This window comes from Spermophilus citellus (assembly GCF_964194105.1).
Source record: "Spermophilus citellus genome assembly, chromosome: 2".
NCBI classification, from domain to species: Eukaryota; Metazoa; Chordata; class Mammalia; order Rodentia; family Sciuridae; genus Spermophilus; species Spermophilus citellus.
In genome coordinates this window covers 191437953-191460601 of record NC_138183.1, presented here as the reverse complement: position 1 = coordinate 191460601, position 22649 = coordinate 191437953, and the positions used below count along the sequence as shown (strand labels likewise).

The window sequence follows — 22649 nt, the reverse complement described above, 5'->3', positions numbered from 1 at the left end:
TATTTTTGTTCATGTTGTTATACTTGGATAGGACCCATCAAGCTGTTGAATAGATAGGCGTGCCCACTTGTAATCTAGTGGATGTTGGCCACTTTCCAGAAATGCTGCTGTCAAGGATGTGTGTGTATTGAAATAAGTAATCACACAATTGGCAGACACTTTGTTTCCCTTAGATAATTACCACAGATAGTTAAATTTAACATTTTTTGTAATGCAAATATATTTAGCTCCAAGTCCACAGAGTGATTGCTTTTTATCCAACTGACATGGATAAAAAGCACTTTATTTTTATTGGCTGCTAAGTTTGGAAGGCCACACATCTAGAAATTAAGAAAAACTAATAAGGTAAAAATTGTGAGGTCTTTTTTTAATTTCCTTTTTATTTCATGGATCTTAATTTTAAAACTTTTTTTTTTTTAATAGAGTCTTACTATATTGCCTAGGCTGGTCTTGAACTCATGGGTTCAAGTAATCCTCCCACCTTAACCTCCTAAGTAGCTTGGACTACTACGTTTGCCACCAAGCCAAACTTAATTGTAAATTTTTTAATAATTTAGTAAAGTCACTATATTTGAAGTTATTTTAGCTAACTTCAAGTAAAAATGTTGAAATCATAAATGACCAGAAAATGATACTTAAGAATAAGGCAAACGAAAATACAAAAAATGATGAAAAGTTACTGGACTTTATCTAGTGTAACTAGTGATATTAGTAACATACTAATAATAAAACATGGGGAATGCCTTAAGTTTTTCCTTTTTTTTTTAAATATAACTTTAGAAAGAATTTTAATATCTTTGCTCTTCTCATCTGTTGCCTATACTTTTTCATGTAGACATTCTGTTGTGTCCCCTTGTGATTTCATATACATAGAATTTAAGGGAATTTATTTTGTATTTGTATATTTAGTTATAATATATTGCACAGTAACTTTTTAATTTCATAAATATTCATTTCAGATACACTGAAAGGTAAAGAAGAATGTTGGGGTGAGACCTAGGATCCTAACTCTTGGATGTTAACATATTAGCATATATTCTTCCAGAATTTTCTGGCTCTATTTTAATATGTGCATTTTATGAATGGCATAGTATATTAAGGATTTTTAGATGTAATAATTTAAAAAAATTTACACATTAGGAAATAATTTTAATTTTTTCTTTGGTAAAGTTGTTCAGATGACTTCTAAGATCATTTCATTTAGGTCTGGGATTTTTGATAATTTAGGAACTTTGTACTTTGTTATATAATCCTTTTCCCATCATCTTGGTAAAAACCTTTCTGTGCTTTTTCCTAAGAGGACTGTTTTTATTATTTAAATGTATATGAATCTCTCATATAACTATTGATTTCAACTTAGGGAGAAAAGACAATTCAGACAGTGCCAACAGGAGCAAAGCCAGCTATCATCACTGCTACAAGACCTATCACCAAAATGATTGTGACTCAGCCCAAAGGAATAGGTTCCACAGTTCAACCAGCAGCTAAAATTATCCCAACAAAAATTGTTTATGGGCAGCAAGGGAAAACACAGGTATGCTACAAGATATGGTGATCTTTGTTCTTAAATTCCTAAAATTTTCAGGTAGAAATTAGAAGGAAAAGATTAATAAACTTAAAAAAAAGAAAAATTATGAAAAGTTTGGACTGAAGTGTATAATAATCTGATCTCAAAATCTGTGTTTTTTTTTAGTACTTTTTTTAAAATATGTTTTTAGTTGTAGGTGGACACAATGCCTTTATTTTATTTATTTATTTTTATGTGGTGCTGAGGATCAAACCCAGTGCCTCATATATGCTAGTTGAGTGCTCTGCCACTGAGCCACAACCACAGCCCCTCAAAGTCTTTTTTTATGGTACATTGCATATTATATAATTTGCTTTACTTGAACCCTTTATAACAGAGTTACTAGTTGAAGATCTAGGAACTTTTCTGAAAATTTGCCTATGAATTTGAGGCTCAGGATTTAATATTATGTTGCCAGGCTAGTATCTATTTTGTAGATAATTTAATTGCTTTTCTGAGAATACAAAGAAAGCAATATCAGCTTTGGTTGAGAAATGCTATATAACATTTTTATAAAAGACAATAATTTACTTATAAACTTATAATTTGCCTTTAGGATCTATTCCCTCAGATTATAGCCAAATTGTTTACATACCTAAAAAACTAATTTTATGGTAAATTCATATTGCCTACTGAGTTCAATAGTAAAAGTTTTATTTGCTCCATCATAATATAAACCATGTTTTCATTCTTGAACTCTTAGAAATGAATGACTTCACAGAGTCTGAAAGGTTTATAATCTTGTAGATGGTAGAAATAAAAATGGCTGTATTTAAGTTGGCATTTTCATTCCATGGACAGAATTGAAGTCATCTCCTTGAGCCCGGATTTTGAAGTAGAAAGGTTCAGTTTGAAAATTTTCTCCCACTTCATTTGTTTCAGTATTTATTTCAACTTTTACCAGGAGTTGATCCATCGTACTTTCTATGTTGCTTCTGATAGTAGTTTCAACAGTGTTTCTCTGGAGTTTCTTCAAAGATTACTTAGGTCTCAAGCAAATTTTCTTTGTAAGGGTGTGTTAGTTAAGAATTTCATTTGGTTCCTGATGAAAAGACACTTTAAAAATAGTGGCTTCAACATGTGAGGGTTTCATTTTTATTATATTAATAAAAACCAAGAGGATGTTCTAGACTGATGTTGTGGTTCAAAAATTCCATTGGGAATTTAGGCTCCTTGTGTCTTTTTGTTCTACTGCCCTTATCTTGTGGCCATTATTCTATTATAAGCCTACTGGTTGTAAAATGACTTCTGAAATAATTATAGATGAGAAAAAATAGACATAAAAGCTCTTGTCAAAATTATGACTGTTGCAGTCTGTCATGTACTACTTAAAGTGATGTACATGGTTTAACTGTAATTTTGTCCATAAATTGAATTTGTCTTTGATGGTCAATGCTGTGCCCGAAGCATACACAGAATGATGTTTTCCTTACCAGAAAAAATGTTAGTTCATAATCTGGAAGTTTAGCATTTTAAATAATGTTCTAAAATTTCATCTGTTTTTGCTTTTCCCGTAGGTTCTTATTAAACCCAAACCAGTAACATTTCAAGCCACAGTTGTTAGTGAACAAACAAGACAGCTGGTAACAGAAACATTACAGCAAGCATCCAGGGTAGCAGAGGCTGGTAATTCATCTATTCAGGAAGGAAAAGAAGAACCACAGAGTTATACGGATAGTAGTTCCTCTTCCACAGAGTCCTCTCAAAGTTCCCAAGGTAAGATCCATTTTAATTCTGATTTATGTAAGTACTACCTGACATAATACCCTAGATCCAAAATAGACATTGCTTCAGGGATTTCAAACCAAATTTGTATGCTTCAGTATGTTAGTTCTTTTGATTTTATTTTTTTTTTCTTTGTTTGATATTTAATCAGTAGGCTGAAATTTTACTTTTGGTAAAGTTTACCAAAAAAAGCATGTATTCATCAAATAATTGATAAACTTCAGATGATAATTTTACCAGGTAGGTAATATTAAACTCTTGATTCCCAAATGGTAATTTTTATATTCTGCTGTTTGGTTTGGGTAAGGAAGGGAATAAGTATATGAGAAACTGAATATACCTTTTGAAATGATTATTGATAAGCCTTGAGAGAGAATCAAGATATCCAGAGATGAGCTATAAGTGGGGTTCTTTTAAATTTCAGTTTACATGGGATAAGTCCTAGTTTTTATGTGTGTTGTTTTAGCATAATTAATAATGCTCCCTTTCACTGTCAAAACGATGGTAATACTATGGTTGTCTTAATTTTAAAGAAGAAACTTTGAAGCTAGACTCCATAAGACAGAGGCTGTTTGTCCTCAATGCTCTTTTAAGTATGTTACTTTTCTAGGAAGTCTCTTGGAATAAACTCAAGCCATAACTTTGAACTTTGCACAAATCTCGTTCTCATATCACTCAGTTATCTTAACTGCCCTTCTTGTCAGGTGGTACAGGTTGAGTAGCCCTTATCCTAAATGCTTGGAACTCAAAATTTTGTGTTTCAGGTTTTGGAGTCATTAGATTTTGGAATTTTGCATATACACAATGAGCTATCCTGGGAATGGAACCCATGTTTAAGTATGGAATTCATTTATGTTCCATATGCATCTATATACTTAGCTTAAGGATAATTTTATACATTATTTTTAATGTACCTGCATTTTTTTTGTTGGTTGCTCAAAACAGTACAATGCTCTTGACATATCATATTTCATACATTTGATTCAAGTGGGTTATGAACTCCCATTTGCAGTGTACCTGCATTTTGACTCAGACCATTAAGATCAAGTGTGGAATTTTCCACCAGTGATGCCTTATCAGTGTTCAAAAAGTTTCAGATTTGGGGATTAGAGTTCTCAGCCTGTGTGTCTATGCATTCTGATGCATCTAAACAAAGTTGTTTATTTTCCTTATTGCTCTTTCTTTGCTCCATTTCTTCTTTCTGCCTCCCCATTAGATTTGCTAGCATGCTTTCTTAGCATCATCACTTTTCTAAAATATATTCTTCACATTGTGCAAATACTTTTTCTTCACCATCATCATTATTTTGAGTTGGGGTCTCATTGTATTGCCCATGCTGGGCTCAAACTTGTAATCCTGCATTCTTAGCCTTCTGGGTAGCTGGAATTATAAGCATTTGCCACCATGCCTGGCAACACTTGAATATTTTAACTCTTTATTGGAGTATTCACACATTAGTTTTATATGGTTTACATTGTGGATCATTCTATTTTTTTTCAATTTGATAACTATTTATTAGTGTACTATGTGTTAAATATTGTGATAGATCCTGTAGAGGTTGAGTAAATATAGTTCTTGCCCTCCAGGAGCTTAAAATCTAGAAGAGGAGATTAAATTAAAAAAAAAAAAAGGAAATACACATACAACTCCAGTGTAACAGTTTTATTAATAAACAGCAACAACAAAAAAATGTCAAAGGCTGAAAGTGCATACTCCAATGAGGACAGGATGAGAAATCTTCATGAAGGAGGTAGCATTTGAAACAGTCTTAAATGAAAATGTTGATTTTAACAAACAGTATAGTACTCATTTTAGAAACTGTATGGTTTCTTTCAGCATATTATCAAAGATGTTCTGATTCACTTTATCATTCTGTATTGATTATAAAATCAGTGTATATACTATTTGTGGAGTGATGTTTATTCTCTAGTCATTTCTTTTGGACCTACTAATTTGGTATTTATAGATTCTGTTCTTAGTTTAACCAGTCAACTGCTTTTTCCTCTTTTATTTTTAAGTCTTCAGGTAGTTCCTTAAGTAATACTAATCTCTTTTTTTTCCCCCATAAGAAATTTTTCATGGAGGGCAGGTAAAATGGTTAGCTTGTGAGTTGGTGCTAAAAGGGGGTCATGAATAGTAGATGTCACTATACAGGTTATCCTTTGAAATTGCTAGTCTTTTCCTAAGGGAGCTAAAGGACAATTACTACTTCCCCAACATGTCATTCCCTTAGTCAGATCTCTGCCTCATATATTATTTGTTCCATATCTTTCATTACATATTCTTTCTTTTGGTGGGAGATACCAGGGACTGAACTCAGGGGCACTAGACCACTGAGCCACACCCCCAGCCCTTTCTTGTATTTTATTTAGAGACAGGGTCTCACGGAGTTGCTTGGTGCCTTGCTTTTTTGCTGAGGTTAGCTTTGAACTCTAGATCCTCCTGCCTCAGCCTCCTGAGCTGCTGGGGTTACAGGCATGCACTACCATGCCCCACTTGCATATTAAAAGTATTCTGTAACAGAAAGTTTTCACAATTTAGAATAAGTGTATCTATTAGAGTTGACTATAAAGCCAGTTTTTATACTCTGTTTTCCCCTCTCCCCCATTGCTTATATAACTCCTTGAGTGCATTCTCACAAAGGCCAGGGCTGGGAATGTATATGCTGTCATTTAAAGATAAAGGGATTAAGGTTTTAATTAGTCAAGAATCATGCTGACTTTTAAAGTGTAGGAGGGCCATGCCTACTGGGAATGTGAGGAGTATCTAATAACCCATTTCCCCGCTACATTGGTGCTTTCAATGTTTTTAGCCACATTTTGATGTTGTTTTGTTTGAATATTAGGGATTTACTACTGAGCTACAACTCCAGCCCCCAACTTCCCTTTTTTTTTGAAATGGGGTCTCTTGAAGTTGCTGGGTCTCTTGAACTTGTAATCTTCGTTCAGCTTTCGAAGCTGCTGCGATTACAGGCATGTTCCATCATGCCTGGTCACCTTTTCTTTTGATAAGATTTCATACTTATAGAAAGGTTGCAAGAATAGTAAAAAGAACTGTATACAGTATATATTCTTATCTAGATACACTGTTTATTTACATTTTGCCCTATTCACTTTTTTTTGGTGGGGAGTGGGTATCAAACCCAAGACCTTGTGAATGCTAAGTGCACACTCTACACTGAATTATACCTACAGCCTGTTTATTTTCTCTCTGCTTTTCTCTTCCATGTGTATAATTTTAAAATTTCATAACCATTTTGGAGTAAATTATAGGTAGCTTTTTGCCCCTTAACATATTTGTAGGTCTACATTTCTTACAGGTTATTCTCCTTATAACTAAGTACAATTATCAAAATCAAGAAATATTGTGTTGTCATAATATTATAATTTTAATATTTAACAATCCATATTCAAATATTACCAATTATCCAGTAATGTTCTTTATAGCTTTGACACCATCCACATTCCAATTCAGGATTGTGCGTTGCATATAGCTACATTTAACTGTCCTTGTTCTTTATTCTCCTTTAGCCTGGAATAGTCTTTTAGCCTTTCGTTGTATTTTTTGACCTTGACATTTCTGAATAGTGTACGTCAGTTATCATGTAGAATATTTTTATTTAGTTTTGTCTTATATTTTGTTATGATTAGATTGAGCAGAAATTCCACAGATAGGTATCGTATCCTCAGTTTTATCAGGAGACATATGATGTCACTTGATTAAGATGATGTCTTACAGTTTTCACCATTATGAAGGTAATATATTTCCCTTTGAGATGAATAGTTATTTGTGGAAAGGTGCTTTGAGACCACTTAAATATCATGTTTCTCATCAACTGCTTTCCAGTAGTTTTAACATCCTTAGGTGATTTATTAAAGTCTTTTTTTTTTTTTTTTTTTTGGTACATTTGATGGTTGACATTCTAGTCCAAGGAAAACTCAACCTTTTCTTGACTTCAGATATTTGGGGTCGGGGGGAGGCTTCCCTGTATAAGCAAGTCCTGGTGTAAGAATATCTTATGCCAAAGAAATAGCCTCAATTCCACCTGTGCTTCCTAAACTGTCTCCTCACAGGCTAGAATAAAAGTTTTAGCGTTACCCCACTGTGAGACTTCCCTTGATCACCTGGGAGGATTCATAACTCTTTCTACATTTTTATGCTGCCAATATTGCTTTTTTCTACCAGCTGTCTTAACAGTGACCACTCTGTACCTTTTGTTGGGTTTATTATAATTGTTTTCTTTTCTACTAGTCTGCCACCTTTTCAAGGACAAGCGAGAATAATATTCATCTCCGTGTATCTTGTATTTGGCAAAGAAATTAGGTACCACTGAGTAGGTAACCAGTAAAAGTTTCTCAGAATGAACAAACAGTATCACAGTAGCAACTTCAACAGCTGTGACACAAAATTAAAATGTGACTATATGTGAAAATCATTGCTTGAATGATTCTCCACCTTAATTTTGGCTTGGAGCCTAATCTAAGAGTATCATCTGCTTATGCAGCATGCATACATCTAGACTTCTCTGCCTCTCTTGAGGACAGTGCCTGCTGCCCCCCACCCCCAGATATTTATTGCACATCTATATGTTGGGTAGTAGTATTATAACCAAAGGCATAAGGTTAAACTTTAGCCTTATAAATTCATTTTTGTTGTCTGAATCCAAAATGTTTCCTTTTTGTAGTTCCCCCTAACCTAATGGATAGGCTTTTTAAGTTGTATAATTCTTGGACTATTGCTGAGATAATGATAAATAGCTAAAAGACCAGGTCTAATGGATCAAGTCCTTACTTGGCTAGGTCACTTACTGAAGATTGGACTGTATGCTTCCTATTAGTCCTGTTTTTTATTTTCTCCCCAACTGGCTCTTCTGTTTTTCCCTTTCTCACTTAGGAATGGGCCATCCATATTGGGTTCTAGATTTTTTTCAAATTATTAAATATTTTTTCATCTATATTCAGCCTTATTCCCAAAAGGTTTTTAAAGTGGGTTAAATAGAAGATTTTATTAAGTCAAATGGAAGAGAACAAGGAGACAAAATCAAAGGTAGAGTATTAAAATGGAGCAGGGCATGAGGCAAATACAAAAATGATATTGTAAAAATATTGCTTTGAGTAAATCAAAACTGAGTTTCTAGGATGATTTTTTTCCTAAAGATTCATGATCTTGGTAGGTCAGAATGAAGGTGGGAAATAAATCTAGGTTAACTACTAATATACTTTTTGCAAAATCTTTCAGAACCATTATGTGCTCATTTGTGTTGTGAAGGATGAAGAATGGGATATAAAATATAAACTGTTACTCAAATTTTTTGAACATGAAACCCTCCTTTTGCAGAACATTTTGAGAAAATAATGTACTCTGAAATATTTTGGGCAATGCTGCCTAGGCAATCAAATACTGTGAAGGCCTTGAGCTTTATGATAGTGCTTCAGAGGAAGGATATCTTGTACGTCATTGGAGGAATATAGATATCTTAAGTCTAGTTTAGAAGACATGGTTTATGTAGGTGAGGCACCTGGGAATCTTTTTTTTTTTTTTCTTTTGTACTGGGGATTGAATCCAGGGGTGCTTTACTACTTACTGAGTGAAGTCCCTAACCTCTTTTTATTTTTTATTTTGAGACAGAGTCTTGCTTTGCTTAGGGCCTAAGTGTCTTTGAAATTGGGTTCCTCAGCTTCAGCCTCCCAAGTTGTTGGGATTACAGGCATGTACCACTACGCCTGGCTGTGGGAATCGTTTTGTATGAGGAATGGTTGGAGACGAGATTTGTCATGGAGAAGAGAAAATGGAACTGAGCTGGCAGGAACATGGGAGCTGTTGTCAGTTATTTTGAGGACTATGATGTGGAAGAGAAAAAATAATTGGTCTTTGTTGATACAGGGACATACACTAGAACCATTGAGAAAAAAAAAAACACTGGAAGACCTGTTTTTACTCAATATAAGAAAACTTTCTAATTATCATAGCTGTGCAGCAAGTAATAAGTTCCCTGGTGTTGGAGTTCGCAGATTGGAGATATTGTTGCAAATATTTTAGTGTAGGATTGATGATAGCATTAAGCGAACTTCAAGATTCTCTCTAACAAAGAAATCTTAAGATTATATGAAAATGTATGTAGACCTTTTGTTATAATGACACAGGAGATATTCTCCCATAGAGATGCCCCGGTCTGCCTTTGGTTATAATACTACTACCCAACATATAGATGTGCAATAAATATCTGGGGGTGGGGGGCAGCAGGCACTGTCCTCAAGAGAGGCAGAGAAGTCTAGATGTATGCATGCTGCATAAGCAGATGATACTCTTAGATTAGGCTCCAAGCCAAAATTAAGGTGGAGAATCATTCAAGCAATGATTTTCACATATAGTCACATTTTAATTTTGTGTCACAGCTGTTGAAGTTGCTACTGTGATACTTGGTGAGGGTCGACTCTTTTTCTGAGTATGGACAGAAAGAGATGGTGCAATCTCCAAGTCCCTATAGGGTGATATTATTTGGGATGATGGTCTCTGTTGCTCCTCTTTGGAAATTTGTTGCCCTTTGTCTGTCTCTACCTTATCTCTACAAATCCCTGCCTCCTTCTGGATATTCAGTATGTCTCATAGAGTTGGGTTACAAAGTTATTCTTTGTATCATCATGATAATTTCTTAAGTTTGAGAGCTTAAGTTATATAAAACTAATGATACTCTAATATAATCAGTTATCTTTAAGTTTTAATTCTGCATATCTACTTAGAATGAGTAAAGAAAAACTGTTAGGTCCTTTACCCAGCATTTGGTCTTACAGGAGAGTGAGTGTCCTTGAATTATCTGGGTTTGTTGTTACTATTTTTATTGTTTGTTTCTTGGAAGTTTAGTGGAAATTTTACATCCCTAATGTGGTATATATTCATTCAGTATTTTGTGGTGGGAAATAGTTTGTTAATGGTATTTGAAAATTCTAAATTATTGTTGTATATTGATTTTGTTTTCTTCAGGAAGACTGTTTTGTTTGAGGAGTTGTTCCCTTTACCCCAATATTTTTGAATAACTTTGTGGCTTTCAAAAATATGAAGCTCTAACAGTGTGGAACTTTTGTTATGTTTATTCTTGGTTTGGGGGCTACTTGAATTCTTTTTTGTTTTTCTATGATATTTTCATTTGACTATTCCAAATCAAAGTAGTTTCTTTGTATATATTTATCTATTTGCCCTAAAAATTTGATATTTGCCTTAAGATACAAAGCTATTTATCTTTATGTTTCTCTCCTTTATAAAATCTAAATTTGATAGTAAGATCATGTCTTTATAGCCTCTTCAGCTTCCTGTGTAGTGTCTTGAATAGAGGAGTTTAGGAAGTAATAGTCTAGTCCAACATGCTTATTTTATAGCTAGAAAACTCAGTAATTTGTTACTTGAGTTGATGCACATTTAGTGTTTATAGTGTAACTTTATACCATGAATATGATAAACCTTTGAATTAGGGTGTTAATTATTTTGAAACTAATAAAAAGTCTTAGCATTGAGAGCTTCCAGGCCACAATGACAACAATAACATTTCAGTTGTCCCTCATAGTTATAAAGCTTGTTTACATATAGCCATGCTCTGTATCACATTGTGGTTATCAGTGGCTTGCATATACAATGATGGAACAACTGATTATACCATATAGCCTACATGTATAGTAAGCTCTGTCATCTGTTTGTCTAAGTATGTTCTATGATGTTCACACAGTGACAGAATTGCCTAACATCGTATTTCTCATAACATACCCCTGTTATTAAGTGACATGTGACTGTATATCATTTTATCACATCCTCAGAAATCCTGAAGTAGATAATTTTATTGTTCTCAATTTAAAAATAGTGAGACTAAGACCCAAAGAATCAACTTGTTTATAATTGATCAAGTTGGGGCTCTACCCCAAGACTGACTTCTAAATGTTGCGCTTGTCCTCTTACATCATGCTGCTTCTAGATCATCTAACTTTTCTTGTTATCAGTGAACAGGATTTCCTTTCAGTAATTCAGCCATTTAATAAGTGTTGACTGAATGTTTAGCTGTAATACAAAATACATTTTCAGGTGCATTGGGGGAAATAAGACTCCTACAACATTTTGTTTTACTAATACCCAAACATGCATTCATCTATGCAAATGCACACCTGTTTATATAGCAATAATCACATTGAATTGTATTTTGTCTTTTACATGTCCGTCTTCCCAACCAGACTGTATGCTTCTTGAGCATCCTCTGATAATTCTGTAAGCTCCTTTATGTCCTCAGTGCCAAATATAGATTCTTACACATAGGTGTCCAATTTATGAAATAAATGGATGAATAAATAAGTGAATTCAGAAGTGAAATTCTGAGGAATTCTTTGAGGGCTTACAGTCTTCTTGGGGAGATAAAGCATGAACTTTACAATAAATACAAAAATAAAGCAAAAAAGAAAAAACAACAAATTGTTTTATTTTAAAGAAAAACTTTGTTTATAGGGTTTGTTTTTTTTTAACTAATATAAAACAGATTCCCAGCCTGTAGTTCATGTAATTGCTTCCCGGCGTCAGGATTGGTCAGAACATGAGATTGCAATGGAGACTAGCCCCACCATAATATATCAGGATGTATCCAGTGAATCACAATCAGCTACTTCAACAATCAAAGCTCTTTTAGAACTCCAACAGACAACAGGTATGAATTCACATGCTCAATTGAGTGAAGCATGTTTTTTCTGGAGACGGGTTGTGCTAAAATACTATCACTGTTATATATTTTTTGCTATTATTTAAGCACATTTTCCCCCTCTGGACTTGTCATTGGTACAGTCTGTTTACTTGTTAGTTCTTTAAGGTGTACATAGGAATACTGGAGCACAGATGGACTTTAGTCAATGGAAAGGGGAAGAAGTTGGAAGAACTGTCTTCTCCATCTCCTGCTTAAATAGTACAGTCCTCTTTCACCAGAAAGGAGTAGGTCTGTCACTTCTAAGCACAAGGATAGATGAGTATGGTTTCCACTTACATTTGGGCAGATGGAAGGACCCCTACTATACTCTTTGATATTGGTAGTACAATTTTGCTCTCATAAAACATTATTAATAGCTCTTGCTAACATTCTAATTTGTTTTACTTTCAGATTTCTTTGTATGGGTTATCCACTTGTATTTCCATGCAAAGCTATAACAAGATCCCATCATTCTTTCTAGTCACTAAATATTTTTAATAAACTCTAGGACAAAACTAGATAATGATACTGAGTTTTCATAATATAAGTCAAAGATTATCAGTATTTAAGGGGACAGAGCAATGACCTCATATAACCTTTTTATTGTATGGATAAGAAAGTTGCGCTCAAGAGAGTTTATCCTATTGGTTAGTGACAGAATTAGGCACCACATTGGTTGATCACTAGTTGAAAAGTCCTTCTCTGCTTATGGGTGACTTTGTATTCACTTACAGTTGTTTTGTTTTTATTTTGTCACATTATGTCCTTTGCAGGGAAAAATCTTTCAGTGGACTTAGTAATTGGTTACTGTTTATTCCAACTTTGACTATCTACTAGCTGAAGAATACTGGCATTTAATGTAAATCTTAGGTTAATTCTTCTATTGGTGTTATTTTTGGCCTTATAGATGCTTGTCTTTGACAAATATAGCCATTTCTATTAATGTTTATAGAGGTAGAAACTTTGAATGAATAGATTTTATAGAAAAAGTGATGATAGGTAGTAAATCTATACTCAGAAATCATTCTTGATTCCAGATCATTCTATGAGATGTTTTTGCTTTAACAGCTCTTTTTTTCCTAACAATGAAAATTTTAATCTTTTGTCATTAAAGACCTAGTAACATTCTTTGGAGATATCTTAAATTTTTAATAGATCAAATTAAATTAGTCAGTGGATTGTACTCTTCTGAGTAGATGTGCCCTAGAGCAAATCATGCTATGTGCTGCTTACTTACCCCTTATTTTTAGGTTGGAGAACTCCAGGGACTACCTTGAAGGGTAATGGAAATACCCTGAGGGGAGTATATAGAAGGGAAAGAACCAGCGGTTTGACCTAGAGATATGTGGGGGAGGGAGATTTTTGTGTGATTGCATCTGAGCCCTTGCTGGGCTGCCTGGATATGGTTATGCAAATTATGCTCTAGATAGCCATACATAGCAGTTTGCTGTTTTCAATTCATTGTCTCCATAGTCGCTGCCAGTGTGGCATCCCAGAGGTCTGGTTCATTATTCCCGTGGACAACTCTGGTTTTGTACTTGTTTGTAATAAAATTTAACTTTTCCCCTGACTTTTTTATGCAGTGAAGGAAAAATTGGAATCTAAACCAAGACAACCCACTATTGACTTGAGTCAAATGGCAGTGCCTATTCAGATGACCCAGGAAAAGAGACATTCTCCTGAGAGTCCATCGATTGCTGTGGTAGAGTCAGAACTAGTTGCTGAATACATCACTACTGGTAGGTGTCCTCTTAAAACATAGTACTAAGGTAGGAAAGCTACCTTTCTGGATTTCATGGGATGGTCATTTGGGGGAGAATATATTCTTTATATTTCTAGCTCTTTTCCTGTTTGTTTTTAGAGCAAACTCATACCATCCTTGGAATTTGCTCTGCCTTTAGTGGAAAAAAATATTCACAGGATGTTAGAAAGATTACAAGTAATATAAAACTACAAGTTGGCCATAAATAATATTTGTGAATATAGAGCAACACTGGTAGGAAGAGCATAAAATATCTTTTGTCGAAGATTAAGTATTTGTATGTATTTGGATTTTTTAGTTTTGGTGGGGGGAGTTGAGTTAGGAGAGAAAGAAAATAGAAAATCCAGCCCTACTTTTGTTTTTATATAAAAAACAAAAATGTGGTAAACCTTAAATCTCTATGAGTTCTGGTAAAAAGCAGATTAGATATTTGTTTAAATGTGGTCTGGCAGCAAAACATTAATGAAATTTTGGGATGGCACATATGGAGAAGTAAAATAGGAAGGATAATAGGTCCTTTTTCTCATATTCTGGCAAGACCACACATGGAATTCTGCTTTCTGTTTTGGACACTTCATTACCTTATGATTCGAAAGAGTTTAGAGAATCCTATGAATAATTAAAGGATTAGGAGAGATAACTAATGAGGCAATATGTAGAGAATTCCTGTCTTAAGTTTTCTTAAGCAGTGATTAAAGGAGAACATAAAGTTACAAGTATTTAAAGGATATAAATACTGTAGAGGAGAAGGAATTCTTTGGCATCATTTAGGGTATATATTAGGACCAATGGGTTAAAATTGCACAAAAGGAAAATACAGTTGATAGTATGGAAAGCCATCTAGAATCTTTAGAATTGTTTAGCAGAAAGCTAATTAAAGCAGAGACTGTTATGTTGGGAACTGAGTATTAATTCTGGGGTGGACTAAATTGTCAAATTGTAAAGTAGATGAAAAGACCTATGATTTTTTCCCTTACTTATCCTTTTCAGAACGCACTGATGAGGGGACAGAGGTTGCTTTTCCCCTTCTAGGTAAGTGGTGTGCATCCATTTGTAGTATGATTGAAGGTAAAAGATGATTGTTGGTGGCGGGGGAACACTTAAATGGATGTGCTCTACTCTGATCTGGTAGAGGAAAGGTAAGCTCCATTTAGTGAAAGAGAAATTTTCCTTTGCAGAGTAACAAGATTCTTTCTCGGAACTGAACAATTTAATGCTAGAAAACAGGACTATTTGAAAGATATAAGTGTTTCATGGTGTTTAAATAGCCCAATTAAGGTCACTTCATCTTTTTCCAAATGTTCACTCTGTGACATCATCCCACAAAGTCTCCTTCCATCATACAAGCAGTCATATTGAGCATTTTACTTTGACTTCAAAGACTGCTGCCCTGGCCTGCTGTATAATTCTGTAATGGATGTTAGTTTTATGACTTTCTTAAACTTCAGTTTCCTAATCTCTGGAGACTTGCTGTGAAGAAATTTATCATGTCTTAAAGAAGATTATTTTTAAATAGTTACTTGATATTCTGTTAAATTTATTTTTTTATTAAAAATGTAACAGTTATGAAGATTAGTATGGGTAGCAGAAATGTTTCATATTTTCTGATAATTTTATCAGAAATTCTCTATTTTTTAAATGCCATGTATTTTCAATGATGCTTCCATTAAAAATAACTTGCTCACTTTAAATATTACTCAAATTTATCTTTTCTTCTATTCAGTCATATTATAATTTATTTTAGTAGTTGTTTTAATGCAGACTCTGATTTCCTTTTGTTCAATTCAGTTAAGTACATATGGAAGATTTTATTAAATTTTATAATTTAAAACGTACATATAAAGTATGCTGTGAAATACAGTAAGGTACTGCAGTACAGTTATAAAAATACTGCCTATAAAATTTCCCATCACATGTAGTCATTTGTGTAGCAACAGGAAAAATACTGCATTTGTGAATATAGGAGAAAGTATCGCTGATAATAAAGCTTATATGTATTTCGCTAGATAATTTTAAACTTTTGTCCTTTAGGACATAAATGGTATTTTTATATTAGTTTCTTTAGTGACCAGTTTACTCTTAGATGCCTTTCTATTTTCTAAACATGGGACCAATGCTACTTAAAGTTATATGAACAGTAGGATCATGCATTATTGAGTTTTGATAATCTCAAAATCCTTAGCTAATTAACAGATTTATTTTACTTTTTATGTTTCTGATTCAAAGAGATAGTTTGACTCATAGTCATTTTCAAAGCTCTGTAGATTTGGAAGTGGCAAATGTTTATACTGTTTAAAAAGTTGAAATCGAGGCAGGTAAAATATGATACATTGGCGCCTATATAGTTTTAGTTATTCTCTGGGGCCTTTTCAGCAAGAGAATAAGAAGTAGAAATACTACACTCTCAGCCCACTTATGTCAGCTGAGCTAAATCTAAGATGACAGATTTTTCTATTTTGTTTACCATATATATGTTTGAGAGACAGACCCTGGGTTCAATCCTCAGCACCATGAAAAGAAAAAAAATCAAACAAAACCTCAGGGTTTTTAGAGGTTGTTAGAGGGTAAGTGACTTCTTCAAATCACATGGCTGGTTGGTGACAGAGTGGTACAGAATCTTAGTGTGACCCTTGGTCTAATTTTCTTTCTGCAGTACCCCCCCCCTCTTAAATTTTTAGGAACCATAAAGCTATGAGACAATGTCAATTCATATAAAGAAGTGTCTCTGATGTTCACATTGCATTTGGAATTGAGACAAAGAGATTAAAGAACTTGTATTGCCTACTTTCCTTAAAGATATGTCTGGGATTACAAAGACTCCTTATTGCTTTGTTCCTTTAATGAGAAAAAAGTCATTGGAGAAAATGAGACAACTCCCAGGAGGATGTAACTTTAAAGGTGTTCCTCCTTGGTGATAATAGTTTTCACAGCACTTCTGTATACATTTCTCCTCTCATCCTTACAATAACTCTGTTATTCCCATTTTACAGATGAGAAAAGAGAGTCTCAGAGAAGATAAGAGACTTTCTTAGAATTACACTGCTCATAGATGGGCACATTCTGCTCTTCTGCCTCTTAGTTCGAAATACCACTGTCTTTCTCTGTGATGCAAGCTCACAGACATTTGTTTAAAATGACTACTGGTTACAGATGCTGTGGTGATTTCTGGAGAAATATCATCACCTCCTCTATTTTCAGTCAGCCATCGATCCCAGCCCCAACAGCCCTCCCAGCCCCAGCGGACCCTGCTCCAACACGTGGCTCAGTCACAGACTGCAACGCAGACATCGGTGGTGGTGAAGTCCATCCCAGCCTCTTCTCCAGGAGCAATCACCCACATTATGCAGCAGGTTGTATATCTTCTTTTCCTTCCTATCTTCTGTAACCGCCTCAATCCTGAAATAAGGTTCAGTTTCATCTCCTGTCTTAGGAGGAGAAATAACTGAATTGTAGACTGTTATATAATTCTTTCATCTGTGAGGAGTGGAGAGGAACTGAGTTGGGGATGATTTTAATGCCAGAAAATAGGAAACAGTGTTTTTGAACCTTCTGTGAACTCTTAGCTTATCAGAAGGATGGCAGTCTAGATGAATCTATGATATCAGAATTGGTCACTGTTAACTGTGTATCTTATGTCATGGAAGCATTTATCACCAAGGTAAATTAAGATTTTCAAATGAAATAGTATTTGGCTTGTTAGCTGTTTGCTATGGTTTGTTTTGTTTGTTCTGTTTTATACTTGTATAATGAATCCTAATGGAAACATTATAAACAAGTAGGAAAATAAATATTTGACCTCTTTAACTATATGTGACCAATTAAGAAGGAAGAAACTCAGTAGGAAGGAGAGTGAGCTAATATAAAATGGAAACATCTGATATTAAGGGTAATGAGGGTGGAAGAAAAAATATATTGATGAGTTGATTTGAGTCAGACACTGTGCTTTGAGCTTTAAGTACATTAATTTGTTTGATTCTCAACCATGATCGTGGAAGGTGAATTATCCCTCTTTTACAAGTGAGGAAACTCATGCTCACAGAAGTTAAATAACTTGCCCCAGGTGGCAGAGCCAGGATTTAAACCTGAAGTGAACTTCCTCTGTTATATAGTTGTATTATGGATATCAGCTTTAAGCATGACTTTTCTATAGTCACATAAATCACTGTCACTCAGCTGATAGCAGTTGAACCTAATTGTAGGCACACTCTCTGGAAGGCAATGAAGAGATGTTGAATTGAAAGTTTCAAATGAATCTCAGTTTTAAATTTAGAGTGGAGGTGTAGTATGTGACAAGGCAGAGGGAAGGTTGAGAGTAGTGTGATCTTGTGTCCCAGAGGGAAGCCAGTTGGCTACAGGTTTTGCTGGGTAGCGCATCTCAGCCTGGCCTTCACCTGCAGGTCCTGGCATTGACCTTTCTTAAGGCACTTAAAGGTCAGTCAGGCTGTCCCTAAACATGTGACTCAAGATGGATCTCCCAACACAATTATAAGTGACACCAGGCAGTCTTCTTTCCACTGACAGCAGTGCTCCTGTCCGCTTCCCATCTCCCTCCCTCCTGGGAGCCAGGTCACTAGGAAGTTGTTCCCTAGTAGGTCTGAAATCTGAGTGCATGTAGACACTATGAGCCATCTCCATCCTCCTCAGGGAGGCCCTCTGTGGGGACTCGGTTGGGCATGTCTCAGGCAATATCCCTGACCTGTACAGCACTGGACATGCACATGGCCAGAGTGGGCTTCTCGGAGGCTTGGCTTTTCTCTGGACACCTCATTCCTTAGTTGCTGTATTCTGTCCTTAGATAGATGAGTGTTTCTCATGGTTAGGCCACAGAGCTGTTTGCTTAGCTTGGGATCCTGTCTTATTTGGGGGCTGTGCTTAGGGGTCACCTTATTCCTCTAATTCTGATCTATAAGTTCTGGGCCCTCAAGGATATTTCCTGTACTAGCAAGCAAACCAGATTTTGAAGTACTTAATGCCTGAGAATTCAAATGACAGGAGTTTTGATCTAAAGCCCCTTGGGGTTTCTTGGTTTTTTTAGGCTCTTGTGAAAATTTTTGAATGATCTCATAAAGTCTTCTCCAGTTCAAGGAAAATGTAGCAATGTTAGGTGTTTTTCTTATTCTTACTTTGTGCCTCTTTTACTTAGGCATTAAGCAGTCACACTGCTTTTACCAAACACAGCGAGGAACTTGGAACTGAGGAGGGCGAGGTTGAAGAGATGGACACTTTAGACCCTCAGACAGGTCTGTTTTACCGATCTGCCCTGAGTCAGTCACAGTCAGCTAAACAGCAGAAACTTAGCCAGTCCCAGCTGGAACAGACTCAGCTGCAAGTGAAAACTCTGCAGTGCTTCCAGACTAAACAGAAGCAGACCATCCACCTGCAGGCAGACCAGCTCCAGCACAAACTCCCGCAAATGCCCCAGCTTTCCATCAGGCATCAAAAACTCACCCCTCTCCAGCAAGAACAAGCACAGCCCAAGCCAGATGTACAGCACACACAGCATCCCATGGTGGCCAAAGACAGGCAGCTTCCTACTTTAATGGCACAGCCCCCGCAAACTGTAGTACAGGTGCTTGCAGTGAAAACCACGCAGCAGCTCCCTAAACTGCAGCAAGCTCCGAACCAACCAAAAATCTACGTGCAACCCCAAACCCCCCAGAGCCAAATGTCGCTCCCTGCCTCGTCAGAGAAACAGCCGGCAAGCCAGGTAACGGAATATTGATAGCATGCAAAGTTACTTCTCTGTTCACGGAAAAAAATGAGAACATCAGGACCCTATCATGATAGCAGTGCTTTCTCCTGGCAAGAGGAAACCAAAAGCCTCATTACGCTGGTATTACTTTGCCCCGTCAGAAGGTTGACATTAGGGAAGAAATGCACTCATTAACATAGGAAGAAAAAAAAAAGCATAGCACTCAGAACTTGATTTTCCAGGCAGTTTTTAATGAAATCTCTTCAGCAATGATCAACAGTGCGTAGAAGCGGTATCCCCCAAATTATTTTTATTTTTTAGGTGTAAAAATTTACCTTCATGCCTGTAAACTCCTATTTTGTGGCAATAACACTAAGTAAATTGAAGTCTTTTAAGGAACTTTACCTTAAACAGAATATCTTCCTTTGTAGTTTACATCATCCATCTAGTTAATAAATTTATCATCTAGATTTATATTCTAGATTGCAGAGGAATTATTTGTGGATAATCAAAAGAAAAATTTTATTAGGAAAAAAATCAGTGACCCTGGAATGATATGTGTGTGTGTGTATTATATGTATGTATGTGTGTGTGTGTGTGTGTATATATATATATATATAATAGAATATGTTTGTATAAATGTTTTTGAAGCAGAAGATTGGAAAAAAAACAACTTTACTTTTTTATTTAATTTTAAAAAGCTGAAGACTATATGAATTAATTTGAGCCAGGTTGAATGTGTACTGTTTAGGGATGTAAATCCCAAAGGAAAACTAGGCTGCTGTTACTTTTTTTTCCTTTACTACTATAAACTTTGGCTGGCTGAACAAAAATTCTTTCAACCCCTCCTCTTTCCCTAGGTTCCTTAAAAGTAACCAGATCCTTCCCATCCAGCCCTCTTACTAAAACACTGAGCTTCAGAATGTCTTCCTAGTATACCGCACGAATGTTTCTTTTGCCATATTGTCTGGGGTGTTTGATTAGTTTTTCTCAAAGAGATGTAGCTGTAACACACACAACCCCAATTTATTTTCAGGTGGAGCAGCCAATTATAACTCAAGGATCCTCTGTTACAAAGATAACTTTTGAGGGGCGCCAGCCTCCCACAGTTACAAAGATAACTGGTGGCAGTTCTGTGCCTAAGCTGACATCACCAGTTACAAGCATATCTCCCATTCAGGCCTCTGAGAAGACAGCAGTGTCAGACATATTGAAAATGTCTTTGATGGAAGCTCAGATTGATACAAATGTAGAGCATATGGTAGTGGATCCCCCAAAGAAGGCTCTTGCCACTAGTATGCTCACGGGTGAAGCAGGATCATTACCCTCCACCCACATGGTGGTGGCAGGGATGGCGAATTCCACTCCCCAGCAACAGAAATGTAGAGAGTCCTGTTCAAGTCCATCTGCTGTTGGCCCTCCCCTAACGGCCAGAAAAATCGATGCACCAGGAGTGCCTGCGACAGGCCAATTCATGCGTATTCAGAATGTAGGCCAAAAGAAAGCTGAAGAGAGCCCAGCAGAAATTATCATCCAGGTAAGAATTGGAAGGAAAATGAGAACTCTCGGGCAGATGGGAGGTTGTGGGTTTGGTGCATTTTGGGGATATCACAGAAAAGAGTCAAGCCCAGATGGCAAGAATACCAGAGATTATCTTCAAGGTGGTATTTGAAAAATTTCATTGACTACTTATTATAAATTACAAATTTGTATTTATTTTCTGGAAGAGAATTATAGAAAATTGGTGGATATTGTTACAAAAGATAGTGTAAAGGTAGCAAAGGGCCCCAAACCCATGTTTCAGCTTGATTTTATGGCCATCCTTGCCAATGTGTTAACTCAGCAAATCAACCCAAAAGATCAGTAGTTTCCTGGGTTCACACTTTGGGATCCCAATATTTGCTCAAAAAATCTTGGAATTTAACTAGATGATACTTCTCTTCAAGTTAATTTCAGGGATTGTTTTTCCTTGAAAAAACAGTTCTTGTTCTTGATCTAATTTATGCTTCTTAGGACAAACAAAACCCAATAAACCGGAATATCTGGAGAAACATATTATACAGAGATGTTTCTAATTACTTTTATATTTAATTTGAGATTAACTGTAAACTTTCTTAATTTCAATCATTTTTATTTTAATAACCTTGTTATGGTTATTGTCATGCATTGGTAAGTTAACATAATGGAATTATTTGTTGACAGTATATCTTCCTGTGCTTCACATTTTCTTCATTCTTTAAAAGCCATGCATCTGTCATCCTGCATAAAAGATCAAGTCTGAAGAATTACTGAGTCAAGACTAGCTAGCCCTTAGAAGTGTGTTTTTATTCCCTCTCACTTTGCAAGGAATTAGGTTATCTTCTTGACTTTTGTCATTTTTTTGCTAAGCTGCTATATAGCGTGAAAGTTATCAGGGCAGCACATTTTAGTTAATTGAGAATTTAGATTTATTGACATGTTGCTAGTTTAGGATTTACCATAAATTCACTGTTGTGTAACTTGGAAGTTGTAGTAAACGTTCCCCTTGCCATGATGCCAAGCTGTGAGATAATACAAATCAACCACTATTAAACCAATTGAGACATAATTAACTATGGGGGCTTAATAATAATTAAGGTGAGTAGAAATAGCCATTTAATATTCAAAACATTTGTTTCTATATAAAAAAATTCAGTGAATTAATTAATTATTGGCAAAAGGTTTTATTGTGATTTTTTTTTAAATGTTTTTCTGAAGAGGATGGGTATATGATGGAAAAAGGATGGTATTTTGCCTTTGCCTTTCACTGCTTTGGGCAGTGCTACTTAACCTCACTCCACCTTGTTTTCCTTATTAGTAATAGGAATAAGTAATGCCTATTTTATAGAATTGATGTGAAGTTCACACAAAATTCAACACCTAGCACAGTGCCTTACTCATACCTATTATCCAATAAATGGTAACTATTATTAATTTTATGAGAATTTAATGTGGCTAATGGGGGGGTTAGATTGATATACTCACTATATTGAAATTTCATTTTAGATAGCTTATTTGGAAATTATTTTTCTCACTTGATGAAAAGGAGTGAAAATATAATTTTTTTTCACATCAAGGGAGATAGCTAATGAGTAGGTTCTCTAAAGAACTCTAACTTAACTTATAGCATGTCCCTTGTGCTAGGTGTTCTGTGTCAGAAGACAGGCAACACAGT

General features: G+C 35.4%; 1 protein-coding gene across 10 annotated transcripts in view; it reads left to right on the top strand.

The window, feature by feature from the left end:
• The window catches only part of EMSY (EMSY transcriptional repressor, BRCA2 interacting), a 93286-nt gene that overhangs the window by 54989 nt on the left and 15648 nt on the right, over nucleotides 1-22649 (top strand). For 6 of the 10 annotated variants that reach the window (XM_081279280.1, XM_081279277.1, XM_081279276.1 and 3 more), the window contains 8 exons: nucleotides 1361-1534; nucleotides 3085-3283; nucleotides 11805-11969; nucleotides 13586-13741; nucleotides 14755-14796; nucleotides 16963-17114; nucleotides 18908-19471; nucleotides 20493-20993. In XM_081279280.1, coding sequence (XP_081135406.1) covers nucleotides 1361-1534; nucleotides 3085-3283; nucleotides 11805-11969; nucleotides 13586-13741; nucleotides 14755-14796; nucleotides 16963-17114; nucleotides 18908-19471; nucleotides 20493-20993 — 1953 coding nt within the window. The remainder of the gene's footprint in view (nucleotides 1-1360; nucleotides 1535-3084; nucleotides 3284-11804; nucleotides 11970-13585; nucleotides 13742-14754; nucleotides 14797-16962; nucleotides 17115-18907; nucleotides 19472-20492; nucleotides 20994-22649) is intronic. The other 4 variants (XM_081279282.1, XM_081279279.1, XM_081279281.1 and 1 more) reach the window with 4 other exon arrangements.